This window comes from Furipterus horrens, unplaced genomic scaffold (assembly GCF_987537825.1).
Source record: "Furipterus horrens unplaced genomic scaffold, mFurHor1.1.pri manual_scaffold_5, whole genome shotgun sequence".
In the NCBI taxonomy this organism is placed as follows: Eukaryota; Metazoa; Chordata; class Mammalia; order Chiroptera; family Furipteridae; genus Furipterus; species Furipterus horrens.
In genome coordinates, this window is record NW_028327175.1 from 99,738,461 (window position 1) to 99,765,868 (window position 27,408).

General features: G+C 39.9%; 1 protein-coding gene across 4 annotated transcripts in view; it reads left to right on the forward strand.

The window, feature by feature from the left end:
• AUTS2 (activator of transcription and developmental regulator AUTS2) overlaps positions 1 to 27,408 on the forward strand; it is a 1,178,499-nt gene that overhangs the window by 537,182 nt on the left and 613,909 nt on the right. For all 4 annotated transcript variants that reach the window (XM_090276907.1, XM_090276909.1, XM_090276908.1 and 1 more), the window contains exon 4: positions 21,209 to 21,244. In XM_090276907.1, coding sequence (XP_090133033.1) covers positions 21,209 to 21,244 — 36 coding nt within the window. The remainder of the gene's footprint in view (positions 1 to 21,208; positions 21,245 to 27,408) is intronic.

The following is a 27,408-nucleotide window of genomic DNA, read 5'->3' on the forward strand; positions in this document are numbered from 1 at the left end:
AAATCCTCATTTTCTTAATGTCCCCTTACTTATTTTGTTCTCACCTCTGTGAGAAATGCTCACAATAAAAACCGGGACACAGGACTTGAGCAGCAAAGAGAGGTGTTTATTCACACACGAGTCTGCGGAGTCGGGCGCACCACCAGCCAGGAGAATGTGCGCGCAAAGTGGACAAAGAAAACTGGTTTTATACTAATGCGATCAGCTCCCCTCCCTAATGCAATTAGCTCCCTCTCCCCTCTCCTTCTCCCCTGTTTCTCCATTACTAGTTACTCCGGGTTCACAGTCTTAACACAATTAACCACTTAACTCAGGGTGTGATTAATTAAGGATAATCTAGTTATAGGTCTATTTCCAACTTATTTGCAAAGTTATCTAGCTACATATTCCCATTTCTCTGTGTTTGGTGACAACAGTCTTTCTCCATTTAATCCCAGAGATATGTGTGAGGAGCTTTGGAATGTCATTTCCTCACCCCTTTTCCATGATTCATCTGTTAATTATCTTCTAATGGTTTGAGAGTCACTGGCTTGCTTCTTTATCCCTAACAATTCCCCCTGTCTCTTTTGGAAAATTGACTACTCAAACCTCTGATTTGTCCCTTCAAAACTCATGAGGATTTCTCAATTCTCTGCCTCATAGCAAGAATTTTCTTCAGCCTCCAGGAGGAGATTATTCTGTTGGTAAATTACCGGCATCTGTTTAGTTAGTGCAGTCTCAATTAATCTCTGAACTAAACCTGTGATGCAGGAAATAATACAGCAGACTAAAGTTGGTAAGGACACCTGCTACTACAATGAGCTACATGATCATTCCTTTCCAATTGCCAAACCAGTTTTCTAACCATCCTGATATAGGATTGTCAATGCCTGAGTTTTCTGCTAGTTCATTTGGTGGGGTGATCAGTCCCTGTAGAGCCTTAGTAATAGTTCCATCGGGAGCTGTATTATTGGGGATGAAAGTGCAACACTGTCCCCCGAACGTTACACATACACCTCCTTTTTCTGCTGGCATCATATCCAGTGTCATCCTATTCTCCCAGGTCATTTGATGACATCTAACTGTTGAGCTATTTCTTCTATAACATCCCTGGTATAATTAATAAATCTCTGTTGATTATAATAAATATAGTTTACCCAATCAACACTCTTACTAATTGTTGACCACCAGAAGAGGACTGACTCAAACCCTGCCGTTATTTGATTCCTAGCCTTAAACTCATCTGGAACTCCTTTAGGGACCCCAGTGGCATCGATATAGATTTGAGGATCGAATTATCCACCAGAGGCTGTTGACCTCTTTTTCATCTCTGTTTTATAGTCAAAATTCCTCCCATCTCCTTGGGGCCTTGGAAGAACCCAAACCATTTGTATAACTAAGATTCTAACTACCAACCATAGCTATACAAAGGCATCTTGAAGGCTGTCCTCTTCCCCTACCCTCCAACTACAAGCTCTGGGGAATTGGGAGGGACCTTACTCTGTAACAATTCCTCCTCTCAGATTTAAGACCCTTTATAATCTTATAGAGGACAATGGGTGCAGGTCTTGTGCTCCTCTAGCTGTTTCAAGCTGGACATATCTGTCATCCTACCTACCCTTGGATCTAGAAATCCCTAATAGAGTGGGAGTGAGGAGGGGAGGGTGGCCTTCCCACATGGGGAAGGATTTTGTAAAGCCCAGGTCAGTTGGCTGCCCCCAGGCAGCAGCATGCTCAGTTTCCAAGGGCTGGCACTGCTGAACAAACTGGTATCCTTGTCATATTCTGGAGGCAACAGATTTGGCAACAGGGTTAAAAAGCATAATTAAAACTATAACCACTAGATAACAACAGGCAGGAATTAATGTTTAATGTCCTACATTAGGAAAAAAATTGGCTTCTTTGGCAGGTGTTCAAGGCATGTCACACCTGTTCAAAGCCCTTTTGCCCACTAAACTTAGTTAGGGCTGAGGGGAATATTTTAGGATTTTTACCTTCTCAGAACTCTGGGCCCTTTCTCTCCGAACTGTGGGACAGAAAAAGAGAAACCAGTTTTTTTTTTTAAAGTATATTTTATTGATTATATTGTTACAATAGTTCCAATTTTTTTCCCCCTTGCTCCCCTCCAACCAGCACCCCCCCTCCCCAACAATCCCCTCTCCAAGTCCATGCCCATGGGTCGTACATACAAGCTCTCCCGCCTCACCCTTTCATATATTCTTCCTCTTCTTTTTTAAAAATAATTAATTAGTTAAATATTTTAACAATAAAAAATAACAATCTCTCCCTCTCAGACTTAAGACCCTTTACAATCTTATAAAGGACAATGGACGAAGGTCTCGAGCTCCTCTAGCTGCTTCAAGCTGGACAAGGTCGTCGTCCTACCTACTCGTGGGTCAAGAAATCCCTAATAAGAGTGGGGGTGTGGAGGGGAGGGTGGCCTTCCCACATGGGGAAGGATCGTGCAGACTCCAGGTTGGTTGGCTGTCTCTGGACAACAGCATGCTTGGTTTAACAGGCTGGCATCCTTGTTGTATTCTGGGGGCAACAGGGTTAAAGGATATCATTCAATCCGTAACCACTAGATGACAAAAGACAGGTATTAATTTTTCAATGTCCCACATTAGGGAAAATAACGGCTTCTTTGGAGAAAGGTATGCCAAGTACATCTCACCTGTCCAAAACCCTTTTGCCCATTATACTTAGTTTGGACTGAGGGAAATATTTTAGGTTTCCCCCCTCTCAGGCCTCTGGGCTCTTTCTGTCCAAGACATTAGGATAGAAAAGAGAAACCAGTTTTAAAGTGAAGCCTACAGACCACCCCGTTCTTCACCAACCCAGCCACTTAGTTCAGCCAAACCATTGAGTCTCAGGAGGCAGCAATGCAGACAGCATTAAGTGAGGCCTATACGTACAGACAATCACTCAGGTAATGAGATAGTAGGCTTATGCCCTTTGAAAACAGAAAACACATGTTAATTTATGTAACATAACCCACATACATGTCTCTAAATCTGTAGGACTGTCTTATCGGAAGGAAAATCCTTGTCCTTCTAATATTCACTGAACTTGCATTTCCATTCTTTATATTTTCATTTTTTCCCCCCACTAAACAATTTTTTGTTTGTTTTTCCATTACAGTTGTCTCACTTTTTTCCCCCTCCTGCTTCCCAGTACCCTGCCCCCCCCCCACATCCAGTCTCCACCCAGCTGTCCATGTCCATGGGTCATCCACACATGTTCTTTGACTAGACCCTTCCCCTTCTTACCCACTTCTCTCTCTCCCATCTCCCCCTTTGTTACTGTTAGTTTATTCCTTGTTTACATACCTCTGGTTCAATTTCGCTCATTTGTTTGTGTTATTCATCAGTTTCCTGCAACAGGTGATAGCATAAGGTAATTTTCTTTTGTTGCCTGGCTCATTTCGCCAAGCACAATTCTCTCCAGTTCCAATCATGTTGTTGCAAATGGTAGAAGTTCCTTCTTTCTTTCAGTACTTATTCATTGTCATTTTCCCCCTTTGTACTCGTGTTCCTCTCTGTCTCTCTCTGTTTCTTCATCTTCTTAAAGCAGACCCTTTAGCATCTCTTGCAATGCTGGTTTGGTGGAGATGTATTCTTTTAGCCTTCTTTTGTCTTGGAAACTCCTTATTTCACCTTCCATTTTGAATGAGAGCCTTGCTGGGTAGAGTATTCTTGGTTGTAGGCCTTTGTTTTTCATTGCTTGGAATATTTTTTGCCATTCCCTTCTGGCTTGTAGTGTTTCTGCTGAGAAATCTGATGATAGCCTTATCGGAGCTCCCTTGTATGTTATTAGTTGTTTCTCTCTTGCTGCTTTTAGGATTCTCTCTTTGTCTTTGAATGTTGGCATTTTAATTATGATGTGTCTTGAAGTGGGCCTGTTGGGGTTCATCTTCATTGGGACCCTCTGTGCTTCCTGGATTTGCATGATTCTTTCTCTCCTCATGTGAGGGAAGTTTTCTGTCATTAGTTTTTCAAAGAGGTTTTCTATCCCTTGCTCTTCTTCTTCTCCTTCTGGAATTCCTATGATACGGATATTATTATGTTTCATGTTGTCCTGCAGCTGTCTTAGAGCCTCTTCAGTCTTGTTCAGTCTTTTTTCATTTTGTTTCACTGTCTGTGAGTTTTTGTCTACATTGTCCTCCAGCTCGCTGATCCGATCTTCTGCTTCCTCTAGCCTGTTTTTAATTCCTTCTACTGTGTTCTTCAATTCAGAGATCGTATTCTTCATTTCCTCCTGGCTCTTATTGATAGCTTCCATGTCCTTTTTGATGCTGGTATAATTCTCAGTAAGTTCCTTATAGTTCTTCTGGAGTTCACTGTAGTTTTTCTGGAGTTCTTTGTAGTTTCCGCTGAGCTCATTGAGCTTCTCCATAATCCGTGCTTTCAATTCCATATCTGATAGTTGGCTCCCCTCTATTTCATTTAGCACTCTTTCTGGGGACTCTACCTTTCCTTTCGATGGGGGGTTGTTTCTCGGTCTCCCAATTTTTGTGACTCCTATTGTTTGTTGGTGCTTCTTAGAATGATCTGCACTTCCTGGATCTGCCCCTGGTGGTGTCAGATCCTGTACCAGTCTGGGCCTAGGCAGCCTGTTGGAGACTTCCAGGGATCTACTGCCTTTGTCTGGCTTCTTTAGTTGTTAATCTATTCAATCTGTGATTAGCCGTCAGGTTTAAGGACCGTGGGCATGGCAGCTTAATTCCTGTAGGCAGGGCCTTTGCTTCCCCTCAGGCTGACGCCACTTGGCCAGGAATGGTCTGCCTGCAGTACTGGGGATGAGTCAGCACTGGGACCCGGCTGGCCGCTTCCCCAGCTCTCCCCTCAAAGCCACCACACCAAACTGTCCCCAAGCGTCTCCAGTCCTCTCTGTCTTCCCTCTGCTTGTGCTCAGAGTAAGTGGGGGCAGAATATTTTCATATGTGATCCACTTAAGAGCTCTTTTTCTCCAGCTGTTTCTCTCCGGCTAGCAAGAAACCCTGTGGCTTTTCGTTTTTCTCAGCTGGATACTATTTTACTTTCCACTCTGTTGCTGTTGGCTGGGAAGCTCAACTGGGGGTTTAGACCCTGCCCTTCTCAGGGGGAACCCCCGGCTGCTGAGCTGTTTCTCAGTCCCTTCAGCTGCCACCCGTGTGAGCCCAGCCAGCCCTTCCGCGTCTCCGCACTCCCTACCGGTCACGTTGTGATGTAGCGGCCTTTTCTGTCTCTCCGTGGTTATAAGACTTTTCTCCAGCTGGTGTTCAGTTGGTTATTCCAGATGATTTATCCAAAATTACGTTGTAAATCCAGACTAGTTCTAGGAGGAAGTTAGTGTAGCTTCCACTTACTCCTCCGCCATCTTGTTTCTCTCCGAGAAACCAGTTTTAAAGTGAAGCCCACAGACTGCCCCACACTTTACTAACCCACCCACTTAGTTTGGACAAACTGTTGAGTCTCAGGAAGCGGCAATGCAGATGAGCTTCTTAAGTGAGACCTATAGGTACATACAATTACTCAGGTAATGAGATTATAGGCTTATGCCCTATGCAAACAGAAGGAAGAATATACATGTTAATTCACACAACATAACCCACAAACAAGCCTCTGAATCTGTAAGACTGTAGAGACATCCAGCCACAGGGCCTTTGCTGGAATGATATTTAACAGTAGCAATTTGACAGGTTCTTCTTGCCTGTAAATTGAACATTTTTGATGATTTTACAAACCTAGTTTTAACTTCTAAATGAAAGCAAACTTTTAAAGACAATTAGCTGCACTAGTTTATAGTCTACCACTGAGCACTGTGATTTTCCTCAAATCGTGATTTTTCTCCTTAAGATTACCCTGCTTGTTATTAAAGGGGCCGCATTAAGTCCAGTTTTAATTTAGCCTGTTCATTTGCATAAACACAACAAGCGCAGCAATTGATCACATATAATCTTTTAAGTCTGCTTTGCTGGAACTCACACAAAGAACCTTCATGTTGACCTTCAGTCTGCCCTCTGGGTGCAGAAGCTGACCCACACACCTGCCATCTGGCCTTGCCTGTAAAACCCATGCTTTTTACAAGTCCTTCAAGTTTTCCATTGTGCCTTAAGTTTCCTCCTAGCCATGTATCAGGAAAGCAATCTTCGTTCCTTCCCTAGAAAGATTGTCATGAACCTCACAACCAACCAGGGTATCAGACTTTTTCCTCCTTGGCTTTCATTAGCCTTGAAAGTCAACTCCCATTCCTCAGGGCTTTCTGGTAACAACCAGAGCCTAGGCATGCCTCCTTCATGCATGACATCCCAGTCAAAGCCTTGGCTGACAAAAGCACCATTAGCAACTGGTCTTATTAGTTTTATGCAAAGGAACCTTATGTCACTTCTTACTTCTTTAGAATGTCAAATACTGGAGGGTTCAGGTAGGGAGAAAAATATAAAGGCATGAAGGAAAATCTTTGTCTTTCAAAACTGCATTTCCATGCATTGTACCTTCCATTACTAAAACCAGAGAATTTCTTTTCAAAACCTTTATAAACTTCTAACAAACCTTTCCATTTTCATGATTTACACTTTCCCTGGTTCCCTTTGTTTCATGTGAAGTTTTAGCTTTCCCTCGGAAACCTCAATTTTTCCTTTTAGAGCATAAACAGAGCAATAATTCAAAACACAGAGAGCTAGGCTCTCTCTCTCCAGTATGTCTACTGGCCTCCTAGAGCGATGTGCCCTAGGCTGGAGCACTCAGCAGCCCTGAATGACCCTTTCTGGGTCCTGAGTGGCAAAAGAAATTTTTGCCAACCAGTTTATTGACAACCTTTCCTAGGTCTCATTGGTCAAAAATAGATACAGAGAATTCCACAGCAGAACAGATGAAGGTACGCTTTTATAAAATGAGAACACAAGCAGCTGAGGTTTCCTATTCCCAGATTTAAAACTTCCATAACTTTCCTTTTTATCATTACAACTTTCCACAGACCTTCTGCAACATTCACAAACTTTCTAAATACCCTTTACTTCTTTAGATTTAACCATAACCATAATCATTCTTTTCCACACAGTGAAGGACTATACTCAAACTCAATATCTGGCAGCTGAAAGTTCCTAGATTTTCAGAGATATCCTGCAGCTTTTTGAAGTTCCTGCTTCTCCTCCTCTCTTCTAACGTACACTTTCTGAGCTTTCCTGAGGAGTTTTTCAATTGTTCTATCTGGCCCATTCATCTACTTTCTGCAATTTCTTACAAATATTTAGCCAGCTTCTATTAAAACGGTGACTTTTAAGAGTCCCTGCCCTACAGCATTCTCTGGATTTAGACCAGAATACTTCCTGAGCTTCTGTAGGAATGCTGATGCAGCTGTATCTCAAATGCCTTGGAGACATTCTGTGCTTGGGGGATGGACTCCTTGATTCCCCTGATGATGAGACTTGTAAGGTCTCTCATCTGAGCCCTATCCTCCAGCCTGTTATCCCATTTAGGGTCTATACTGGAAAACTTTTGTTTGGCCGGGACAATTCCCTGACCAGGAGGATGATCCTTTTCCCATATCCTCATAGCAGCCTATCTGATCATTCCTCTCTCTTCCCCACTGAAGATGTCTAGTATAGACATTAATTGCATCCCCATGTATAGGCTGGGTCCAAGGAACTGATCTAATTGTTCTGCCAATCCAAAGGGGTCCTCTACCAAGTGCTTCATATCACGCTTGAAGTTTATAACTTCAGTGCTTATTGAAGGAGCATTTGACATACAGTAGTCCCTCTCTATATCGCAGTTTCCTTATTGCTGCCTCACTGTATTGTGGGATTTTTAAAAATATTATATTTAATTATTTATCGCAGATTTTTTGCTATATTGTGGGATTTTGCGGTACTGTATATGTATGTTGTTAAAGTTACATAGGTTTAAGAGTGTAGAATAAATGTAAGGTTCCTACTTCGTGGGGGTTCTAGAATGTAGTACCCGCAATAAGTGAGGGAATACTCTATCCAATGTGTCCTGGGCCCATGGAGACCTCCCTAAAGAGAAACAGCAGCTGCTCTGAGGGAATGAGAAAGTTCTTCAGGTCTTGCTTACATTGTTCTAATTCTTTTCTTAATCTAGAGTAAGTTCCTGCCAGTGCCATGGGTGTTGCAGGCACAGCTACCAATTGGGCAGTTGTTAGGTATCCCTGGCCTGATTCGTCTGTACTGTCTGTCTGCCCAGTTGGCCGCCGGCTGGCCAGGACTGTAAGGTGGCGGGAGACAGGACAGAGGGTCCCAGGCTTTATCTTCTTTTTCTTTTACAGGGAAGAGACCTGTAGACCTGCTGGTAGGTTGCAACCAGTAGAGAGCATATTCCTTCTCTTCCTTCGAAGCTGATGCCTGATCACTCACATATAAGATCAGGACTTGACAAACCCAAGTTTCATCAGACCCAAATTGGGGCCAGAAAACAGATTGCCCCTTACTGGGTTCCTTTGGCCAAAGGAGATAGCAATATTTTACCATTTTCTGTTTTTTTTTGTTTGTTTGTTTGTTTGTTTTTTTCACTATGTGGTTGCCTCTCACTTGTGCCCCCAACTGGGAACCTGATGTGCAACCGAGTCATGTGCCCTGACTGGGAATCGAACCAACAACACTTGGCTTGCAGGCCGGCGCTCAATCCACTGAGCCACAGCAGCCAGGGCTTCCTGAATGCTCTTAACATTTTCTTTTTTATGTGTTTTTTTGATTATAATGTTACATTTGTCCCAATTTCCCTTCCCTCTTCTCCCCTCCACCCGGTGGCCCCCCTCCCTCCAGTTGTCCCCCCTTTTAGACCATGTCCATTAGTTGTGCATATAGTTCTTCTCAACCTCTCTGTCTATTCCATTCCCTCCTACCATGCTCCTTAATTCCTATATCATCTCCCTCCCTCTCCCTCTTCCCCCTCCCTGCTGACCTCCCCCCAGTATGTTCCCCGTACCTATAGTTCTTTCTCCACTCTCGTTGCCTGTTTAGTTTGCCTTTGTTTCAATTCCCTAGCTTCTGTTGTTTCTTGTGATGCAGTTTTCATAGTTTTGATCCTCCTTTTTCTAAACCAGTCCCTTTAACATCTCATATAACAGTGGTTTGGATCTAATGAACTCTTTCAGTTTTATTTTGTCCTGGAAACACTTTCTCTGCCCTTCTATTCTGAATGACAATTTCGCTGGATAGAGTATTCGTGGTTGTAGGTTTTGGATTTTCATTACTTTGAATATTTCTTGCCAGTCCCTTCTTGCCTGCAGGGTCTCCCTTGAGAAGTCAGCTGATAGTCTAATTGGGACCCCTTTGTACATTAATCTTTTCTTCTCTCTTGCTGCTTTTAAGATTCTCTCTTTATCTTTAACTTTTGACATTTTGATTATAATGTGTCTTGGAGTGGTTCTCCCTGGGTCCAGTTTTTTTGGAATTCTCTGTGCTTCCTGGACCTGTAAGTCTTATTTCCTTCCCCAAGTTTGGGAAGTTCTGCTTTATTATATTTTCACTTAATTTTTCAATTTCTAGTTCATCTTCTTCGCCCTCTGGCAAACCAATGATTCTTATGTTGGGCCTTTTATAGCTGTCCCAGAGGTTTCTGATCTTCTCATCATTTTCCTTGCTTCCCGTTTTTTCTCTCTGCACTGGATGACTGTTTGTTCCTTCTTTGTGTTCTGGTTTGTTGATTTGAACTCTGGATTTTATTTCCTCACCATCTGTCTCGTATGTGGTTTTGTTCCTTTCAGTATGTTTTTCGATTCTTTCTCATCTTTTTCCAGATCTTTTGTTAATTCTGTAAGCCACCTGATAACAATGGCCCTGAACTGAGCCTCTGACAGGTTTCTTATCTGTTCATCTGTCAGATTCTTCATCTGTTGCCTGGTGAGCTGCGCCACCGGGATTTCTATAGTTGTCTGCCTCATTTTGACAGATGCGTTTTGTTTTCTTGGGCCGGCTATAGGGGGCTGTGCCTGTGTACTCGTCACAATTCAGCGACCGGCGCCGATCCGCAACCTTTCTTGCCGGAGCTTTGTCGTCACTGCCCAGCGACCAGTGGTGATCTGCAACCTATTTCGCAGCCCTGTGGCGGTTTGTGTGGGGGTGGGGGTCCAAGATGGATTCACACAGTTATTCCCTTAGGAGACCGGGATCCGTCCTCCCGCCCCCTGGGCCTCACTGTTCGAGGCGATGTGGTGGCTGCTTCTCCCCGCGTTGGGGTCGCGAGCCGCTGGGGTTTGACTGCAGCCGGGATTGTCCTCCCTGCCGCTGGGATTGCTCTCCCTGCCGCTGTCCCTGGTGCGACCGCAAACAGCACCGCCCACTTTCGCTCTTACCTGCCCAAAGAGCGCCGCTGGTTTATAACTTCATACATTGGGCTTCCGTGTAGTTTTATTTTCTGGAATTTCTAGTTATCTTTTGTTTTGAAGTAGTTGTATTCCTCTCTAGTTGTAGAGGGAGGCCGAGCATGTCCGTCTAAGCCTCCATCTTGGCCGGAAGCCTCCAACATTTTCCCTAATTCTTTAGTTTCTCTAGGCTTAAGATTTTTAATTCCCATCCTCAGTTTATTCTTGTGGCTATGGCTGAATCTGGTTGTGTCCCCAGCCCCCCATACTGGAGATTTCTTGAACAACCCCCCCCCCCCATACTGGAAGTTTCTTATATACAGACCCCAAATACTCAACCCCCCTTACTGGAGATTTCTCGTATACGCAAGTGCCATTAGCTTAACACCCCATATTGGAGGTTTCTTGTCTATGCCTTGTGTGCTCAACCCCCCATATTGCAAATTTCTTGCTCACAGCCCTCAGCCACACACACACGTTCGATTTCTGAGGATGCCTAACGACCAAGGCAGTAATTAGCCCAATTTTCTTACCGTGGCCCATGCATGAGCTTGCCTGGTTACTGTGGTGTTTACTTTTGTTTCTCCCCTGCGTCAGTTCTACTGCTGTCCCAACAAGAAGTCTCGGGTCCATTTCCAGACACTGTGAGGCAGGTGGGCCCTGGGTCGAGCGGGCCACCCAAACGCAGGTAGGATGTATCTCCCCGCCTCAGCTTAGAGCCTTTTCCCGCACACAGGCGGATGATCCCAGACGAGCCCCCAAATTGTGAGAAATGCTCACAATAAAAACCAGGACACAGGACTTGAGCAGCAAAGAGAAGCGTTTATTCATGAGTCTGCAGAGTTGGCGCACCACCAGCCAGGAGAATGTGTGCACAAAGTAGACAAAGAAAACTGGTTTTATACTAATGCGATTAGCTCCTGTCCCTAATGTGATTAGCTCCTCCTCCCTTCTCCCCCGTTTCTCCATTACTGGTTAATCTGGGTTCACAATCTAATGCAATTAACTACTTAACTCAGGGTGTGATTAACTAAGGGTATTCTAGTTATAGGTCTATCTCCAACTTATTTGCAGAGTTATCTAGCTACATCTTCCCATTTCTCTGTGTTTGGTGATGACAATCTTCCTCCTTTTGATCCCAGAGATATGTGTGAGGAGCTTCGGAATGTCATTTCCTTGCTCCCTTTCCATGATTCATCTGTCAGTTATCTCCTACTGGTTTGAGAGTCACTGGCTTGCTTCTTTATCCCTAACACCTCTGAACTGTTCCTCTTATTTCCCTGTCCCAGTATTGGGTCTTAAAGCTAGTATTCTCAGGTCAGGCTCTGTTTCTTCCTCTTACTTATCCTATTCACATAGTTACTCTCCTTTCTCTACCCACTTTGTTTCTGAAGAGGCGTTTGAGTATGATCATCCTCTCCTTCACAGTAAAGGTGCTTCAGAAGCTCTCACCATTTCTTACACCAGTGATTCCTGTGACCTCAGTAACTTTAGCTGCCCAGGCAGTTTCCTTTTTGCTGAGCTCTACAATTGTTCCAGAGTTGTTTCACTAAGAGTCAGAGCTCACAAACTTTTTTCTTTAAGATTTTTTGGACAAAGTCTACATTCTTGAGGATTATCTGCAGAGCTCTCTAAGAGGAAGTGTTAAGTCATCTCTGCATCTTCCTTCTCCCCTTCTACTTACTCATCTTTGTACCTTATATGTAGTCCCTTTGAACCACCTTTGTTTTCTTAAATAATATGTACTTTCAGGACATCCTGCCTTTGTTACTTTTATTTCCTCTTCATTTTTCTTTTCCTGTTTTTTCTTTTTCTTTTTCTTCTGCCAACCACAAGGTCAATTCTTATAGCAAACCATTCCCATCACCCTGTGGAAGTAAACTCTTAATTCTTTATTCAAATCAGAATATGGGCATGATTCTGTCATCTCTCTGAAAGAGTTTGGGTCAGGTTTTTATTTTTGAGAAGGCAGAAATATATTTATTACCTTCTAATTGTTCAAGACTTTGAAGGAATTAACACATTTTGAAGAATAATGAAAAGGGATTAAATTCTTTTAAGTTTTGGGCTAAACAGTTCTCTAATCTTACTGTTCTGTTGCTTTTTAACCCATTTAATGTGGTCTCAATTGATGCATTTCTTATGCTTTTTTCTTTTCTTCCAGCTTATGGGGTTTTGTTGATTTATCTATCCCACCATGCCATCTTTCATCCATCCATGTAAGCATCTAACCTCTTCTCCCTTCTTCCTATCCTCCCCCATACCTTTATTGGGGTTTTAGTCTATGCCATGTTTTCTAGCTACTGTTAATGAAGAAACAGAACAGGCAATGCCATCAATAAACTTCTCTGTAGTTTAGAAAAAAAATCTAATCCAGACCTATGAAGGATTATGGATATTTTGTTTCTCCTTTTCTCTCTCTCTTTTTCATCTGTGCCAAATATTTTCCCCCTAACAGTTTGTGTATGCCCTTTTCTTTTTCTATACCATATATGTGTTTTCTTGTAAATATCAATGTTTTGATTCCCAGAAATATTTATCAGTACCTTTTATATGTCAGATATAGTTCTGGGCACTTGAGATTGGGTGGTGAGCAAGATGAACTCACTGCCGTCATGAAACTTCCGTTCTGTTGGGGAAAGCAAATGACAACCCTGTTTGCAAACAATAAAATTATTTTTGAAATAATGCATTTCATGAAGTAAACAAAACAGAAATGAGGGGTGGAAGTGTCTATGTTGCTATTTTAACTAGGGTGATTGGATTAGTCCTTTCTGTGTATGTGACATTTGAGCTGAAGTCTGAATAAAGAAAAGGAGGTAGCCTTGTGAAGATCTGCAGGAAAAGCATTCCAGACAATAAGAATGACAGCTCAAGGAAGCATGCCATGTTTGGGGGAGAAAGGAAGGTCCAGTGTGGCTATAGTATGGTGAATGATCACAGAAGCTTCTCACATACTTACCGGCTGCTATTAAGGGAGAAACAGTTACAGGCTACACCATTGCTGAGTTTCTCTGTATTTAAGAAGAAAATCTAACCCAGACCTGTAAAGGACTCTTGATATTCTGTTTTTTCTCCTAGCCTGTGGTAAGGAGGCTAGGTGTTATATTAGTTTCCTGGGCTACTGTAAAGAGTAACCACCAAGTGTGTAGTTTAAAACAGCAGAAATATATTATCTCATAGTTTTCAAGGCAAGAGTCCACCATTAAGGTGTCAGCAGGTCTGTGATCCCTCTGAAGCCTCTACAGAGGAATGCTTTGCTTCCTAGCTTCTTGTCGCTGCTAGCAATCCTTGGTATTTCACTTGGCTGTTCACTACATCAGTCTAATGTCTGTCTGTGTCTTCACATGGCCTTCTGCTTATTTATAGCTTATTGTGTCTTCTTCTGTAGGGGTAACAGTCATTGGATTTAGGACATGCCTTAAATTCAGTATGATTTCAACTTAAAAGACTGTATTTCTAAACAAGGTCATAATCAGTCAGGGTTTTCAAGAGAAACCAAGCCAGTGGAATCTGTTGACATACAGTAATGGAGGCTGACAATTCTCAAGATGTGCAGTCAGTAAGGTGGAGACCCAGGAGAGCTGATGGTTAGGTCCAGTCCAAAGCCGGAACTGCTCAAGACCCAGAAGAGCCAGTGTTTCTTTGAGTTTGAGTTTGAAAGCAGAAAAAGACTGTTGTTCAGCTTGAATCCAGTCAGAGGAATTCCCTCTTATTCTGAAGATGACAATATTTTTTTGTTTCATTAAACCAGTTGGAAGAGGACTACACACATTAAGGAGGGGGCAGTTTACTTTATTCAGTCTATGTATTTATTTATTTATTGTCATTTTAAAATATATTTTATTAATTATGCTATTATAATTGTCCCACTATTTACCCTTTGGTCCCTTCCACCCACTACTCCCCATTCCCTTCAGCAACCCTCCCTTCCTTAGTTCATGTCCTTGGGTCATGCTTATGAGTTCCTTGGCTACTCCATTTCCTATACTGTTCTTAACATCCCCGTCTTTTTGTACCTACCAGTTATGCTGCTTCTTATTTTTTCTTTAAAACTTTTATTTATTCATTTTTATAGAGAGGGGAAAAGAGGGAGAAAAACATCAATGTTTGGTTGCCTTTCATGTGCCCCCAACTGGGGACCTGCCCTGCAACCCAGGTATGTGCCCTGACTGGGAATCGAACTGGCAGCCCTTTGGTTTGTAGGGTGGCACTCAATCCACTGAGCCCGACCAGCCAAGGCCAATTATGCTTTTTATTCCCTGCATCTTTTTCCCCCATTCTCACCTTTCCACCTGCCAACTGATACTGATCTCCATATCTATGATTCTGTTTCTGTTCTGCTTGTTTGCTTAGTTTGTTTTTTAGATTCAGTTGTTGATAGTTGTGAATTTAATGCCATTTTAATGTTCATAGTTTTGATCCTTTTTAAAATAAGTTCCTTTAATATTTCATATAATAATGGCTTGGTGGTGATGAACTCTTTTACCTTTACCTTCTCTGGAAAGCACTTTATCTTCCCTTTGATTCTAAATGGTAGCCTTGCTGGATAAAGTAATCTTGGTTGTAGGTCCTTACTTTTCATCACTTTGAATACTTCTTGCCAGCTCCTTGCCTGCAAAGTTTCTTTTGAGAAATCAGCAATCTTATGGGAATTCCTTTGTAGGTAACCATTTGCTTTTCTCTTGCTGCTTTTAAGATTCTCTCTTTATCTTTAACCTTTACATTTTAATTATGATGGATCCTGATGTGGTCATCTTTGGGTCCATCTTATTTGGGACTCTCTGGGCTTTCAGGACTTGTCTGTTTCCTTCACCAAATTTGGAAAGTTTTCTTTCATTATTTTTTCAAATGAGTTTTCAATTTCTTGCCCTTTCTCTTCTCTTTCTGGCACCCCTTTGATTTGAATGTTGGAACGCTTTAAGTTGTCTGAGAGGCTCCTCAAACTATCCTTGTTTTTCTTTCAATTTTTTTTTCTTCTTGATGTTCTGAATGAATGTTTTTTTCTTCCATATGTTCCAAATCATTGATTAGATTGTCTACTTCATCCATTCCACTGTTGATTCTGTGTAAATTTTTATTTCACTTAGTGTAAACTTTATTTCAGCCTGGGTCTTTTTTATGCTGTTGAAGTACCCAGTGAGTGTTCCTTGAACATCCTAATAACCAGTGTTTTGAGCTCTGCATCTGATAGATTGGTTATCTCCACTTTGTTTAGTTCATTTTCTGGAGTTTTGTTCTGTTCTTTCATTTGGGCCATATTTCTTTGTCTTCTCATTAGGACAGCCTTCCTTTGTTTGTTTCTATGTATTAGGCACAGCTTCTTGACTCCCACCCTGTCTTCATAGTGTGGCCTGCTGTAGAGAAGTGCACCAGTAAATTGGATGGGGTGAGCCTTAGGTAATCACCAGGGCAGGGCAACCTGTGTGAACCAGGTTGATGGAATCTCCAATATGGTGTCGCCGCTCTGTGGCTCTGTGTGGGGAAGGGCTCAGAAAGGGGACAGTGCCACTTCCTGGCCTCTGGACTTTTGTCTGGGAGGAATCTGACCCCCATTACTTGCCCTGATGCCAGATATTTCAATTTCTCCCTATGTGCCACTGGTGCCCTTTTAGATGCTGCCCCAGTGCTGAAGTCCAGAGGGAGTGAGTCTGCGTAAGTCCTAAGTTTTTGCAGTCCCTTTAAAAGGAGACTCCTGAGATTCCTGCAGTTTATTCTGCTGCCCACCCCCCGCCTCCCCCCCGATTTTTTACAGCCAAAAGTTACAGGGACTTACCTTCTTGGTACCAGAATCCTGGGCTGGATGTTCTGGTCTGGGGCTGGCATCCCTCACTCCCAAAGTAACCCTCCTGATTTTTATCCACCCATTCCTCATCTCCATGTGTGTCTCCACGTCTCTTCCCTTCACATCTGTCTGGATGAATGTGACTTCTTTAATTCACTGGTGGTTGGACTTCATACAGCTTGATTTTCTAATGATTCTGGGCAAAATTTGTTTTGTAGTCTAGTGGTAACTTTTGCTGTGGTTGTGCAAGGAGGCAAGCCATGTTTACCTATGCCTCCATCTTGACTGGAAGTCTAGTCTGTCTTATTTAAATGTAATTCATTCAAAAACTTTTTCACAATAACAGCCAAAATAATGTTTGACCAAATATCTTGGTACCCAGTGACCTAGTCAAGTTGACGCATAAAATAAGCCTTCACAATCATGTTCTGAATTTTAGGGGAACACTTTTCAACCCACTATAATGTATTATTTTAAAGGCTTCTATAAGGTGTTAAAAGGAATGTCATTATAAATTTTACTTTAAAATGTTTGCTTTGCCTTTTATATGAAAAACTGCAGATAGATAATGAAATCAGTGAAAGAGGCCAAAAGGCTGTTGAGTATAGATGATAGTTGGTGACAACTTGAAGTGGCTCTAATGGAGGGTTGGAATATTGAAGTTGGAAGTGACCATATTCATTACAGCTGATGCTTTTTCCAAGTTACTACCCTCCCTCCATTTTTACTTGAATTTTTCCAGTAGCTCATTTCCCCATTCAGATATTCTATTTGGTATCTTTATCAGCTATTAGTAATCATATCCTCAAGGCACATTTCTTGGGATTAAGATTTCAGGTTCTTTAAATTGTCACTGTTTTCTAAAACACTACAGAAAATCCATAATGAGCCTGTTTGATGACCTTTCCAAGAAATGTACTTGGCCATGATCCTTGTGCTTTTACTCCCAGGAGAAAAAAGCATTAATATGGAGGTGGATAGGCAGGGATGTCAGACACAATTGATGGTTTGGAACAATTTTAAATATTCTATTTAAATTAGCCCTAGGGTCAGAGCACCCGTCTCATCTAGGGGTGGAGCACATATCCATTTCATACCCAGGGAGCTATAATAGTAGCTCTAGCCTCTCTGTGTAGATCTCTAATGAATGGAGCACATCTATTTTAGATGGATAATCAATTTTGAAATCCCTTGTTGTAGGTAAGCCTGTTAACACAGAAATGTTAACTTCACAAGTTTAATGAGTAGCTTCAATGATAGCTTAGTGACAGAGATGGAAAGAAAGTCAGATGGGGGGTAGTGAGAGAGAGTAGAATGAACATTTAATGAATATCCACTTGCTGACTAGAATGTCAGCAGCGACATTCTGTCTCCTGGAAAATGTCTTTCAACTCCGCATCCTATTACATACAATTCCTGCTGCCCATGGTAGCTTGGAGGTTGAGGCAGAGTGTGTTTGTAAGAAAGTTCTCCTTTGCAACATAATGAGATCGAGGTGCGTAATTTGCAGAGATTGCTAGAGCAGTGGTCAAATCTGAAAAAAAAAAAATATGAAAAAAACACAGCAGAATGAAAAGACCATGTTAAACAGGAGATGACTCTTATAATGAGCCCAGAAATCACATATCACACAGTCAGCTGTCAGGTATTTTCTGATAGTCTTGTCTTCTCAAGAAAACTGCTAAACACTTTTTCCAACTCTAGTTTCTCAGTCTTTCTATATCTCTAATTTCAACCTAGTATATTGAAAATGAGTGAATTGGCAACTCTGTCACTTGAAGATATAAGAACAAAGGCTTTTTTGTTATTTAAAGAAAGTATTTGCCTAAACATATGTGTATGGTGTTATTTCAAATGCTGTTGTATGCCTCTGTTTGTTGCATTATTAAAAATCTCTTTTTAAAAACATCTCCTTTTCCCGTTACAGTTTGACTCAGGCTTCTTTGTATTCTTCAGATACTTCTGTTATATAGTTTGGACATTTTGCCTTCTCTCTTTAAACAAGAAAAATGGAAGATCCATTTTCTCAGTAGAAATTTTTGAAATCAACTTTATTTCATCAAATGGTTCAATGGTCAGGGTTAGGCCTTTAACTCTTCGTGTTTGACTCCTCTTCTATAACATGAAAAAGCAATACCAATCACTAAATGCACATTTGTAAATGTGTAACTAATATGACATCTTACAAATAAAAATATTTCTAAACATTGAATTCTTGTAGCATAATCTGTTGGTGCCCATGGTTTGGGGTATTCATGCAATTTCTGATTTGGAAAAATGCTACTGCTATCAAATATTTGCACCTATATTTGGATACAGACTTAGAGTAGGCATACATCACTGAGGCTCTTCTGGGCCTTATGGACAGCGAGGTCTCAGGGATGTAAGGCATGTTATAAGCTATCAGTGAAACTGCCTCCTGCCCTGACACTGGTCTCAGAACTCACCTATATCTGATGGTGAAGATCCTTGTAGCTAAGAGGGGTAGTGTTCCCCTGAGTACCAAGCCATAGTCAGATTCTTGGGAATCTAGAGCTGGACAAGGAAAAATCTCTTTATTTTAGAGATTTTTTTTTTTTTTTCCAAATTCACCAGCTATGAGTGAAGGAAGCTGGAAATTGGCCAAGAAAAATATGTTTGGGAAGGGTGGAAGATGTGAGGAAGTGTCAGTACCATGGATATTTTGCAAAGCAGAGTAGAAGGTTTTTTCTACCACACTTTCTGTCAGGTCCAGAAATCACAACTTAATGGCACAAAATTTTCCTATTAAAAAAAGTGAATACAGAGGGTTGAAAAATGTTGGTAGCCTTTGACTCTCTGGTTCTGTGTGCTTTCTAGCAAACATCAAAACTCCAGTGGACCTATAGCGTATGAGAGGGTCTAGCGTCTGTGTTTCTTTATGTGTATGATGTGTTTGTGTGTGAGTTGGGGGGTGGGATGTTATGAGGCAGGGGCCTTAAATGCTTTGTTGCATTATGTTAATTCCTCGGCAGTGCAATCAAATTCGTGTCGTAATTAAAGCTGTCAGTTGGAAGGCAAGCCAATCGCCACGAAAACACAGCATAACAAATGAAGTGAAATGATTCTGCGTGTAGCTATACAATGCTTCGCCAGGCATGAAATTAAATAAGTAATTTGATGTTGACATCAGAAATTGAAATGATACCCACTGTTCTCTTATTCAGTCAGACCTGCATAAACAATAGCCAGAACAAATATGCACAACAAAGCCCTCTTCTCCACCCAGCTCCCTGAGTAATGCACAATATATATGCAAAATGAGTATAACAGAGCTTTCCAAGACCTGGAGTATGTAATTTTTTTTCGTATACAATAAGATGAGATGTGTGTGAGGGTGGGAAGATAGGTTTGGAGAGGTACTTCCACTTCTGGGATAAAAATAATTTACAAATGGAAAAAAAAATCCCTGAAAAAAACAAATTCCACGTTTCTCTGAGTAATTCTTCCTAAAATGATTTTACATCCCAGGGGCATGACTCTAGGCTGGTGGAGACCTAACCTAGTTTTTGCTTTCCTCTATTCCATGGAAGGCTGTGGTTGTGAAAACAGGTGATGCTGTCACATGGCTAATCACTGCTGTGAGAAACTGTCTCCATGACTACTGTGGATCTCCCTATGTACCATTTATGGGATCAAGAATGCAGCAGGATTTTTTTAAGCCAAGGCCAGTGGGCAACATCACACATCTGTGGTCCTTTATTCCCCCGAGCTTGTCTGAAACACAGAGGTGAAGAAAGTTTGGCTTTGGGAACTGCATTTAGGAATGCCCTGGAGCACACTATCCTTGCTTGATACTAATGCTATCTGTACTTACAGCACTGTATTTCCTTCTTAGAAACAGTTTAAAATTAAGAGGAAACATATCTACTGTATTTTTGCAGATAGTAGATTTACCATTCTCCCCCTATACAGTACATTTATTCATTTATATATGCATTAATTCAACAAATACTTAAAAAAAAAAAATCCCGAGTAAGGCTTTGTACTAAGCTCTAGGGAAGCAATTATGAGCAAACCAGATGGTTCCTACTACCTATACTTTACAGAGCAGGAACAGGATATTTAGGTTGAAGAACTACAGCTAAACTGAATAACTGTTGCATCAGAGTGAAAGTCAAGCCATTCAGGGAAGGCAGAACACTCTACCCAGGCTAGTTGGGGAGAAGGCCTTGCTTGTGCAAGGACCCTAAGGACCCTGAGATCTGAAGGCTGCATAAGCACTTAACACTGCTTTTGTTTCAAGCTTACTTGGGGCCTCTGTTGTTCACAAAGAGGACACTAAAAATTAAAGAATTTATACTAAGATGTTTTAGGGGGAAAAAAGAAACAATACAGGAAAAAATCACAGGCAAGTCTAAAACACAAACCAAGTTCCTTTATTTGGCCTCCTTCCCCAAAGAAGTGATATTCTGCATACCTTACAGAATTATTGGTTTTTAGTCTCTGTGTGTCAGACTGTGGAAACCTACATTGATAATTCTTGGGACTAAAATCTTCAGAAAAATGATGCTTTTTACTGCTTTCTTTACCCACACATTCTTTGCATTTTAGCTTACTAATTATGTTTACAAAATGTCTCATTTTTGAAAAGCACTCTGTGTGTACTAACTAGTGCCTTTGGGGAATAAACTGGCAAATAGGTCACACACTGGAAAAGTCATCCAAACCCACTGGGCTTTTTATTTTCAAGTCAGTCTGGGCTTTTTCCTCTTGCCTGCCCCTTTGCGGCCACAAAACTGAGTAGCTTGAGACCAGGGCATTGAATGTCAGCAAGTCAGGGAGGCAGGCTGATGTGTGTCTGTTTAGTCTCAGTGCAGGGCAAAATGCCATCATTAATTCATTACCCAGCTGCCTGTCAAATAAATTGGCAATTATGTCCACCGCAGAAGCTTGGAATTCAGTGAATAGCACGTTAGCATCTCGGAGTTGTTGAGAGATGTAAAGGGGGAAATTAAGCAACACGGTGTTTGTATCAGGAGCAGATGACAAGGGGCAGCATACGCTGGTGATGGGATGCAGTGATGAAAAGCCTGCGAAGGACTGGTAATGAGCTGTGTGGATTGGAACGTGTTAAAAACCATTGCTGATTTTCCACTTTGTCTTTATGCTTTATTGCAGAGTTCAGCTCCTTCCAGCTTGGGAACAGGCTACTTCGTAAGTTTATCTCAACTTCCACATGTGTGCCTTGCCTTGGCATTTATTTACTTCTATAATGTATGCTCATTGGGATGCAAAAAAAAAAAATCTAAGAAGTCCCCTCTCAGTCCTAAATAGCAGACTGATATCCATCCTTTTATTAAGAATTGTTTTATTTTTAAAATAAGTAACTTGTTGGGCCCTGGGGGTCATCTGTCAGTCTGAAATGTCTGCCTGGTTCCCATCATGTAGGACATTTGCCCCTTACCTGGTGGCATAAGGGGCTACAGGTAAACCTGATTGGCTCATGCCACCTTTCCTGTGCAATTGTTTCTTAGTGAGAAGTGTCATGTGGCAGATGGAATTCATATTATGTATTGAGGTATTTATTCAGTTTTAAAATCTCTTGAAGAACTTCCCCACACATATAATGAGTCACCTTTAAAAAAAAAAAACAGTTTGATGAGATATGGTGTTTTAATGGATGTTTTCCCTCACAGTCTTAAGCAGGCAGCCTTCAGATTTCCTTTCAGTAACCATTAAACTTTTCCTTTTAGAAAATAGGTGTATAATTTTATTTCTAGATTTTCTCTGTCCTTTGGAAGGGGTAGAGTTGGTGATATACCTCAGGTATTGTCTCAATATTTTTTATAGAGAACTAGTCACTTTATTTCATTATTTATAGCAAAATTACTCTTTTGTGATTCAACCTTCCTTTTTAAAATGTAAACACAAAAGACTTACAAATAGGTATTATTTACACAAGGCAATAGCATGTGGGTGTAGAGGTTTCTTGTGGAATTTTTCAAAATCTGATTTGTGTTCTGAGTGATGAACACTGATACTTTAATGCCAGCTCAGCAATTTTTGAGATAACGAATCATGAAAATAAAATCAAATGGAAAATAATTACTGATTCAGTTTAGTTGCTTTTACCTTTCTTTCCTATAAAATGCTAATTACTCTTGTTTTCTCTGCCCACACATTTCTATCCATACATTTACATAAAACATGAAAAACAGTATCACATCTTTGAATAAGTCTTTTTTCAATTTTGGCAGAAGTAGTATTTTCTAAAATTTTTTGGTATTAATCTATGATAGGAGAAAAAGCATAAAGATTTTCTGGTATCTGCTTAATACAGTCAGCACACTTATCATTGCTCCTTATTGTGGCTGAATATTCATGCTTGCAGAGGAAAGCAGGACACTTCAGCCGTCAAAATAACAGAAGTAATCCCATCTGCCATGTCTTCACACCATGTCTGCATGTGGGTTGAGATGATCCAAGTAAGATCAGAAGACTGCCAATATCTATTCTCTTTCTAAAAGCTAAATTCTTCCTCAGTGCTTTCTTCAGCAGAATAAGGCCAAAGCTACTACCTTAGCCCTTGATCACCTCCAGACTGAATATTCTATTATATTTTTATTGTCAATATGAACACCCTGAATGAAGAAAGTCACTCTAGAAACATCAAGAATTTTATTATGATTTTTGTCACTTTTTTCTCTCTCTAGTTCTAGGAATGTTTGTTTTTATTTGTTAATAATACATTATTATGATTAAAGAGTCTGCAATTATAAATCTAAAATAGCTTTTACACTTACACAGTGTTGGATAAGTATAAATGTTTTTTCTTATTTTGATAAAATTGTTCTTAGTATTACTTTGCTTTTATTAGAAAATTTGTAGTAATATTAACTTACATGGAAAAGGTACATACCACATGTATATTCATCTCTCAACTCTGGCAAAAATGCTCTACTTAGAATGTGTTTCCAATAATGGGATAATTATATTATCAAAGTGCAAAATCCATTGATATTATTGCCAAGTCCTCAGACAAAGTGTCTTCTGTTTCAGTTTTGATTCCAACACTATCACATGTAATACTTAATTTCAGGTACTAACTTCAACATCGGTGAGTTTCACATTTCTAAGTGGAAATAGTATATTTATAACTTTGAGTAGTTTACTGCTAACATATTCTTCACACTGTGGTTTATGATCTGTAATGCTATAGTAGTCTTTACCTATGTCTTTAATGAAGGCTCAGCATCAGGTAAGTAAAATGGTGATATTTCTACTCCATCCTTATCCTCTTCAGCATCTCTTTGAATTGTGAACAGAGGCAAATCATCTGCAGAGTCAGTGAGCTATTATTGCAGTTGAATCATAACGTGAGTTCTGGTATAAGAAAATCGAAGGCACTCAGCTATTGGGTTTAACAATCCAGAGCTGTTTTCTTAAATACTCTCCCATGCCCCAACATTATTCTAACTTCAGAATCTTCTTTTGTTTAGGTTGTTATGCTTCTATAGGCTTTTAGTGAACTGAAGTAAAATGTTGATTATTGTGTGTGCTAATAAAATAGACACCCACTTTAGTATATGCATGAGTATGTGTACGCGTACATGTGCACACACACATCCCTAATCCACAGCTAGTATATTCTACTTTCTTTTAATTCTTTTCATTTGTTAATAGTGGTAAGTTAAAGGGTTTAAAGAATCCTTTGTTTTTGACTTAGTTATATTTGTTTATACCCCCTTGGTTTTGTGTTGCAAAGATGTCTACTTAGGTCTGTCACTTTTCCAATCCATTTAGAAGCTTAAGATTTGAGAAATGAGAACAGCAGCTAAAAGCAGTATTTATATAAGCATATTGCAAAAAATTCTTAAAGCAGACAAAATAGAGAAGGATTGGAACAAATTTTTCACATTTTTGGGAGCTTTTGTATAATGTGGGTGTTATACACACAGACACGCACACCACACACACATTCACAAATTCATTACATACTCATGCCTAGCTCATATTCTAAATATAAATGTAATCATAGACTAGCTGGAATATATTTGCTTTTCATTTTTTGGCAAGAATACCAAAAGTTTATCGTAGTGTGCAGGCTTTCTTTTTTTTTTTTAATGTTAATGCAGTGAACACTTTTGTTTTTTCCAGTTTAAATGTTTATGTCTAAATTCTCTTATTAAATATGTATTTGAAATTTTATTATGCATAATTCTATTAATCAACTTAGAGACAGAATAGTCTGAAGACTAGTGGTGTGACTTTGGGCAGAGCATTTAATATCTTTGAGACAGTATTATCATCTGTACCTACCTAATAGAACTGTGAATATTAAATGAGAAAATATTCAATGTACAGAGAATAGCACTCAATAATAGCAAATAATAAATGTTGTCTTCTGTTTTCCAACAGTAGTATGGAAAAAGAAAAGAAAAAAAATCTTGGTATCATTAAGTGGCTTGCAATGTTGTGGTAATAGAGAATTACTACCAGAAATTAATGATACAAAAGTGCGTTTTGTAATTTGTCACTGTAGGATGGGAATATTTTATTCTTGTTATAGTCTTCATGTACCTCTCTCAGGAGCCTAATACGCTGTGTTTAGTCAGCAGTATACTTATATACTCTGTATATAAATATAAAACAAATATGGAATCCATTCTCTATGAACCTCTATGATCATCATGATGTTGGAATGAACTATTCTATAGGCTGTATTCTATAATGAACATTATAGAAGGTTAATTTTGTCTATTAAAGTAACTTGTTTACTTTATTTTTTGTACTTGAGACATTTAAAGATGGCTAATAGATCTTAGGTTTGGACTGTAAGGATAAGAAAGACTTCTTCAATTTTATTATGCATAATTCTATTAATCAACTTAGAGACAGAATAGTCTGAAGACTAGTGGTGTGACTTTGGGCAGAGCATTTAATATCTTTGAGACAGTATTATCATCTGTACCTACCTAATAGAACTGTGAATATTAAATGAGAAAATAATTTTCATCCTATATTTGAGTTTTATGAGGTTATGTCACATGTTTGCTGTTCTCTGACATGGGAAAGGAAAGTGGGTGCTCTAGGATACCTGAATGAAATAACTGAGGGCAGTAGAGGGAAAAGCCCAGCCAAAACATCTCATGGTTGCGAGGGGTCTGGTGTGTCATAGGAAAGTTCTGGACTCCTTCTTTGTAAGCACTTGAATCCATATGCCAGTTGGGATCTACTGTTGGTATATGCATGAATGACTTGTCAGGCTGAACTTGATCCCTGGTATACATAAAGGAGAATCCTTCCTTTATTTGGGTGACATATCCTGCCAGCTTCTCTGGATACTTTTCAACCTTCTTCCAGGTTTGAATCTAAGTGTCTTAGGCCCATAGTCTCAAATAGCTTGGATCCTGCTTTTGTAAACTCCAGTGATCCAGAGGTTTCTCTTAATGGTTCTCAACTAATAATTTTCATCCTTAATTAGATCACACCTAGTAATGTACATACTTTAAAATTATTAAGGAAACTAACCTACTTCTACCTAGTGATTAAAACTACCACATAGTATAATAAAGGGGAATTGTGTAGTGGTACACATCTTGAAATGGGCTTTGTATATTTACTGTTTTCATTTGCAGTTGAGTAACTTAAGAAATTTTATTGCTAGCACTGGTAATATGTTTTAGGTGCCAAATACTGACCTGTGGCTTTCCATCCAGAGTTAAAAGGTCATAAAGAGCTTTAATTCTTTGCCTTGATCTCTGTTTTTAACTATAGACCCTTGAAATAGCTCCTCTTTTTTCTTGTTGTAATTTGTATAACTCTCAAAACTAATTGGTGGTATTTTGTATAACCATAGTTGCTTTTTTTACACATCAGAGTGGGTTTTATTGATAGTTGAGAATGGAGTGAGTTTCTTTAAAAAGAGCAGGTTTGTTGTTGTTTTTTTTGGGGGGGGCACAACTTCTTATTTGATAGACTGGGCTTTTCTTTAAACAGGCACTTCTTAGTTTTTGTCTTTATTTAAAATGATTTTTTATTGTTGTTCTATTACAGCTGTCCCAATTTTCCCCCTGTTGCTCTCCATACCCTCTGACAGTCACTCCCCACCCTGTTGTCCATGTCAATGGGTCATTTATACTAGTCCTTGATTAGGCCCTTCCCCTTCTTTCCCTCATTATACCCCTCCCCACTCCCCTCTTTTCCTTGTTTCCATGCATCTGGTTCTATTTTGCTCCTTTGTTTGTTTTGTTCATTAGGTTCCTGCTATAGGTGAGATCATATGGTATTTGTCTTTTGCTGCCTGGCTTATTTCACTAAATATAAATCTCCAGTTCCATCCATACTGTCTCAAAAAGTAGGAGTTCCTTCTTTCTTTCTGCTGCATAGTATTCCATTGTGTAAATTTTTACATTTAAATAAGTATTAGACACCTTCTCTGTCAGGTAATGTTCTTGGTGATGGGTTATCCATGGCCCTTCTCTCAAGGGGGTCTTTCCTAAACCCAGAGTCTTCCCTTTGTGATGTTTTTAAATACTTTTGACACATTGTATTTAAACAAGAGGATTTGGGGTCTTCGGAGAACCTAAAATTATTTAATACTATTTCTGTGAGTTTTAAGTTTAAAAGTTCAGATACGTCAACACCACCTTGACTACAACCCCATCCAAAGCAGAAGAGTCTTCTTTCTTTCCATCTGCCAGTACTTGCTGGTGATGCTGAGAGAGGATTCATTCATAACCTGCTCAGTATTTATATTTAAGATGAAACATGCTAAGTAACATTAGAGTCACAAAAGACTTTAACATTTATATTTAATAGATATTAACTATGAATGAATGTTAATTAATTCTGAAGAAATTATTGTTATTATGTACTGACTTTTTTTGCTGTAATGGAAAAAAAATTTTTTTAATCCAAATTCCATTTGGAATCCCATCAGGGATCGCCAGTTTTTATTGAGACATTTGGACACATTGGTAAAGTTCACCAGATGGAGAGTTCAGTTCATTTTAAGTGTCAAGAATGCATTAAACATCTCTTCTTAGTTCTTCAGATAAATAAGATGTAAGCTTGGTCCTCAAGTCCAGGGTATGTAGATGACTTGGTACAAGGCAAACTAATCAGTCCTATGAGAAGTAGAAGTAGAGTACTTGGGAGTATGGGTCCGCTAATTGTAGGAGGCTTAAGTTGTGTAAAAGTTGCTGGATGTTTAGATTTTCAACAGAATTTGAGGCAGGAGTAACAAAGACAATATCATAGAGAAATAACATCATAGAGTGGAAATGGTTTGACTGTATCATGTTTGTGGAAAAAGACCAGGCTTAGGTTTGTTTGTTATAGGGAAGGTGGAGCAAACCAAGGATAAAATTGGGTGA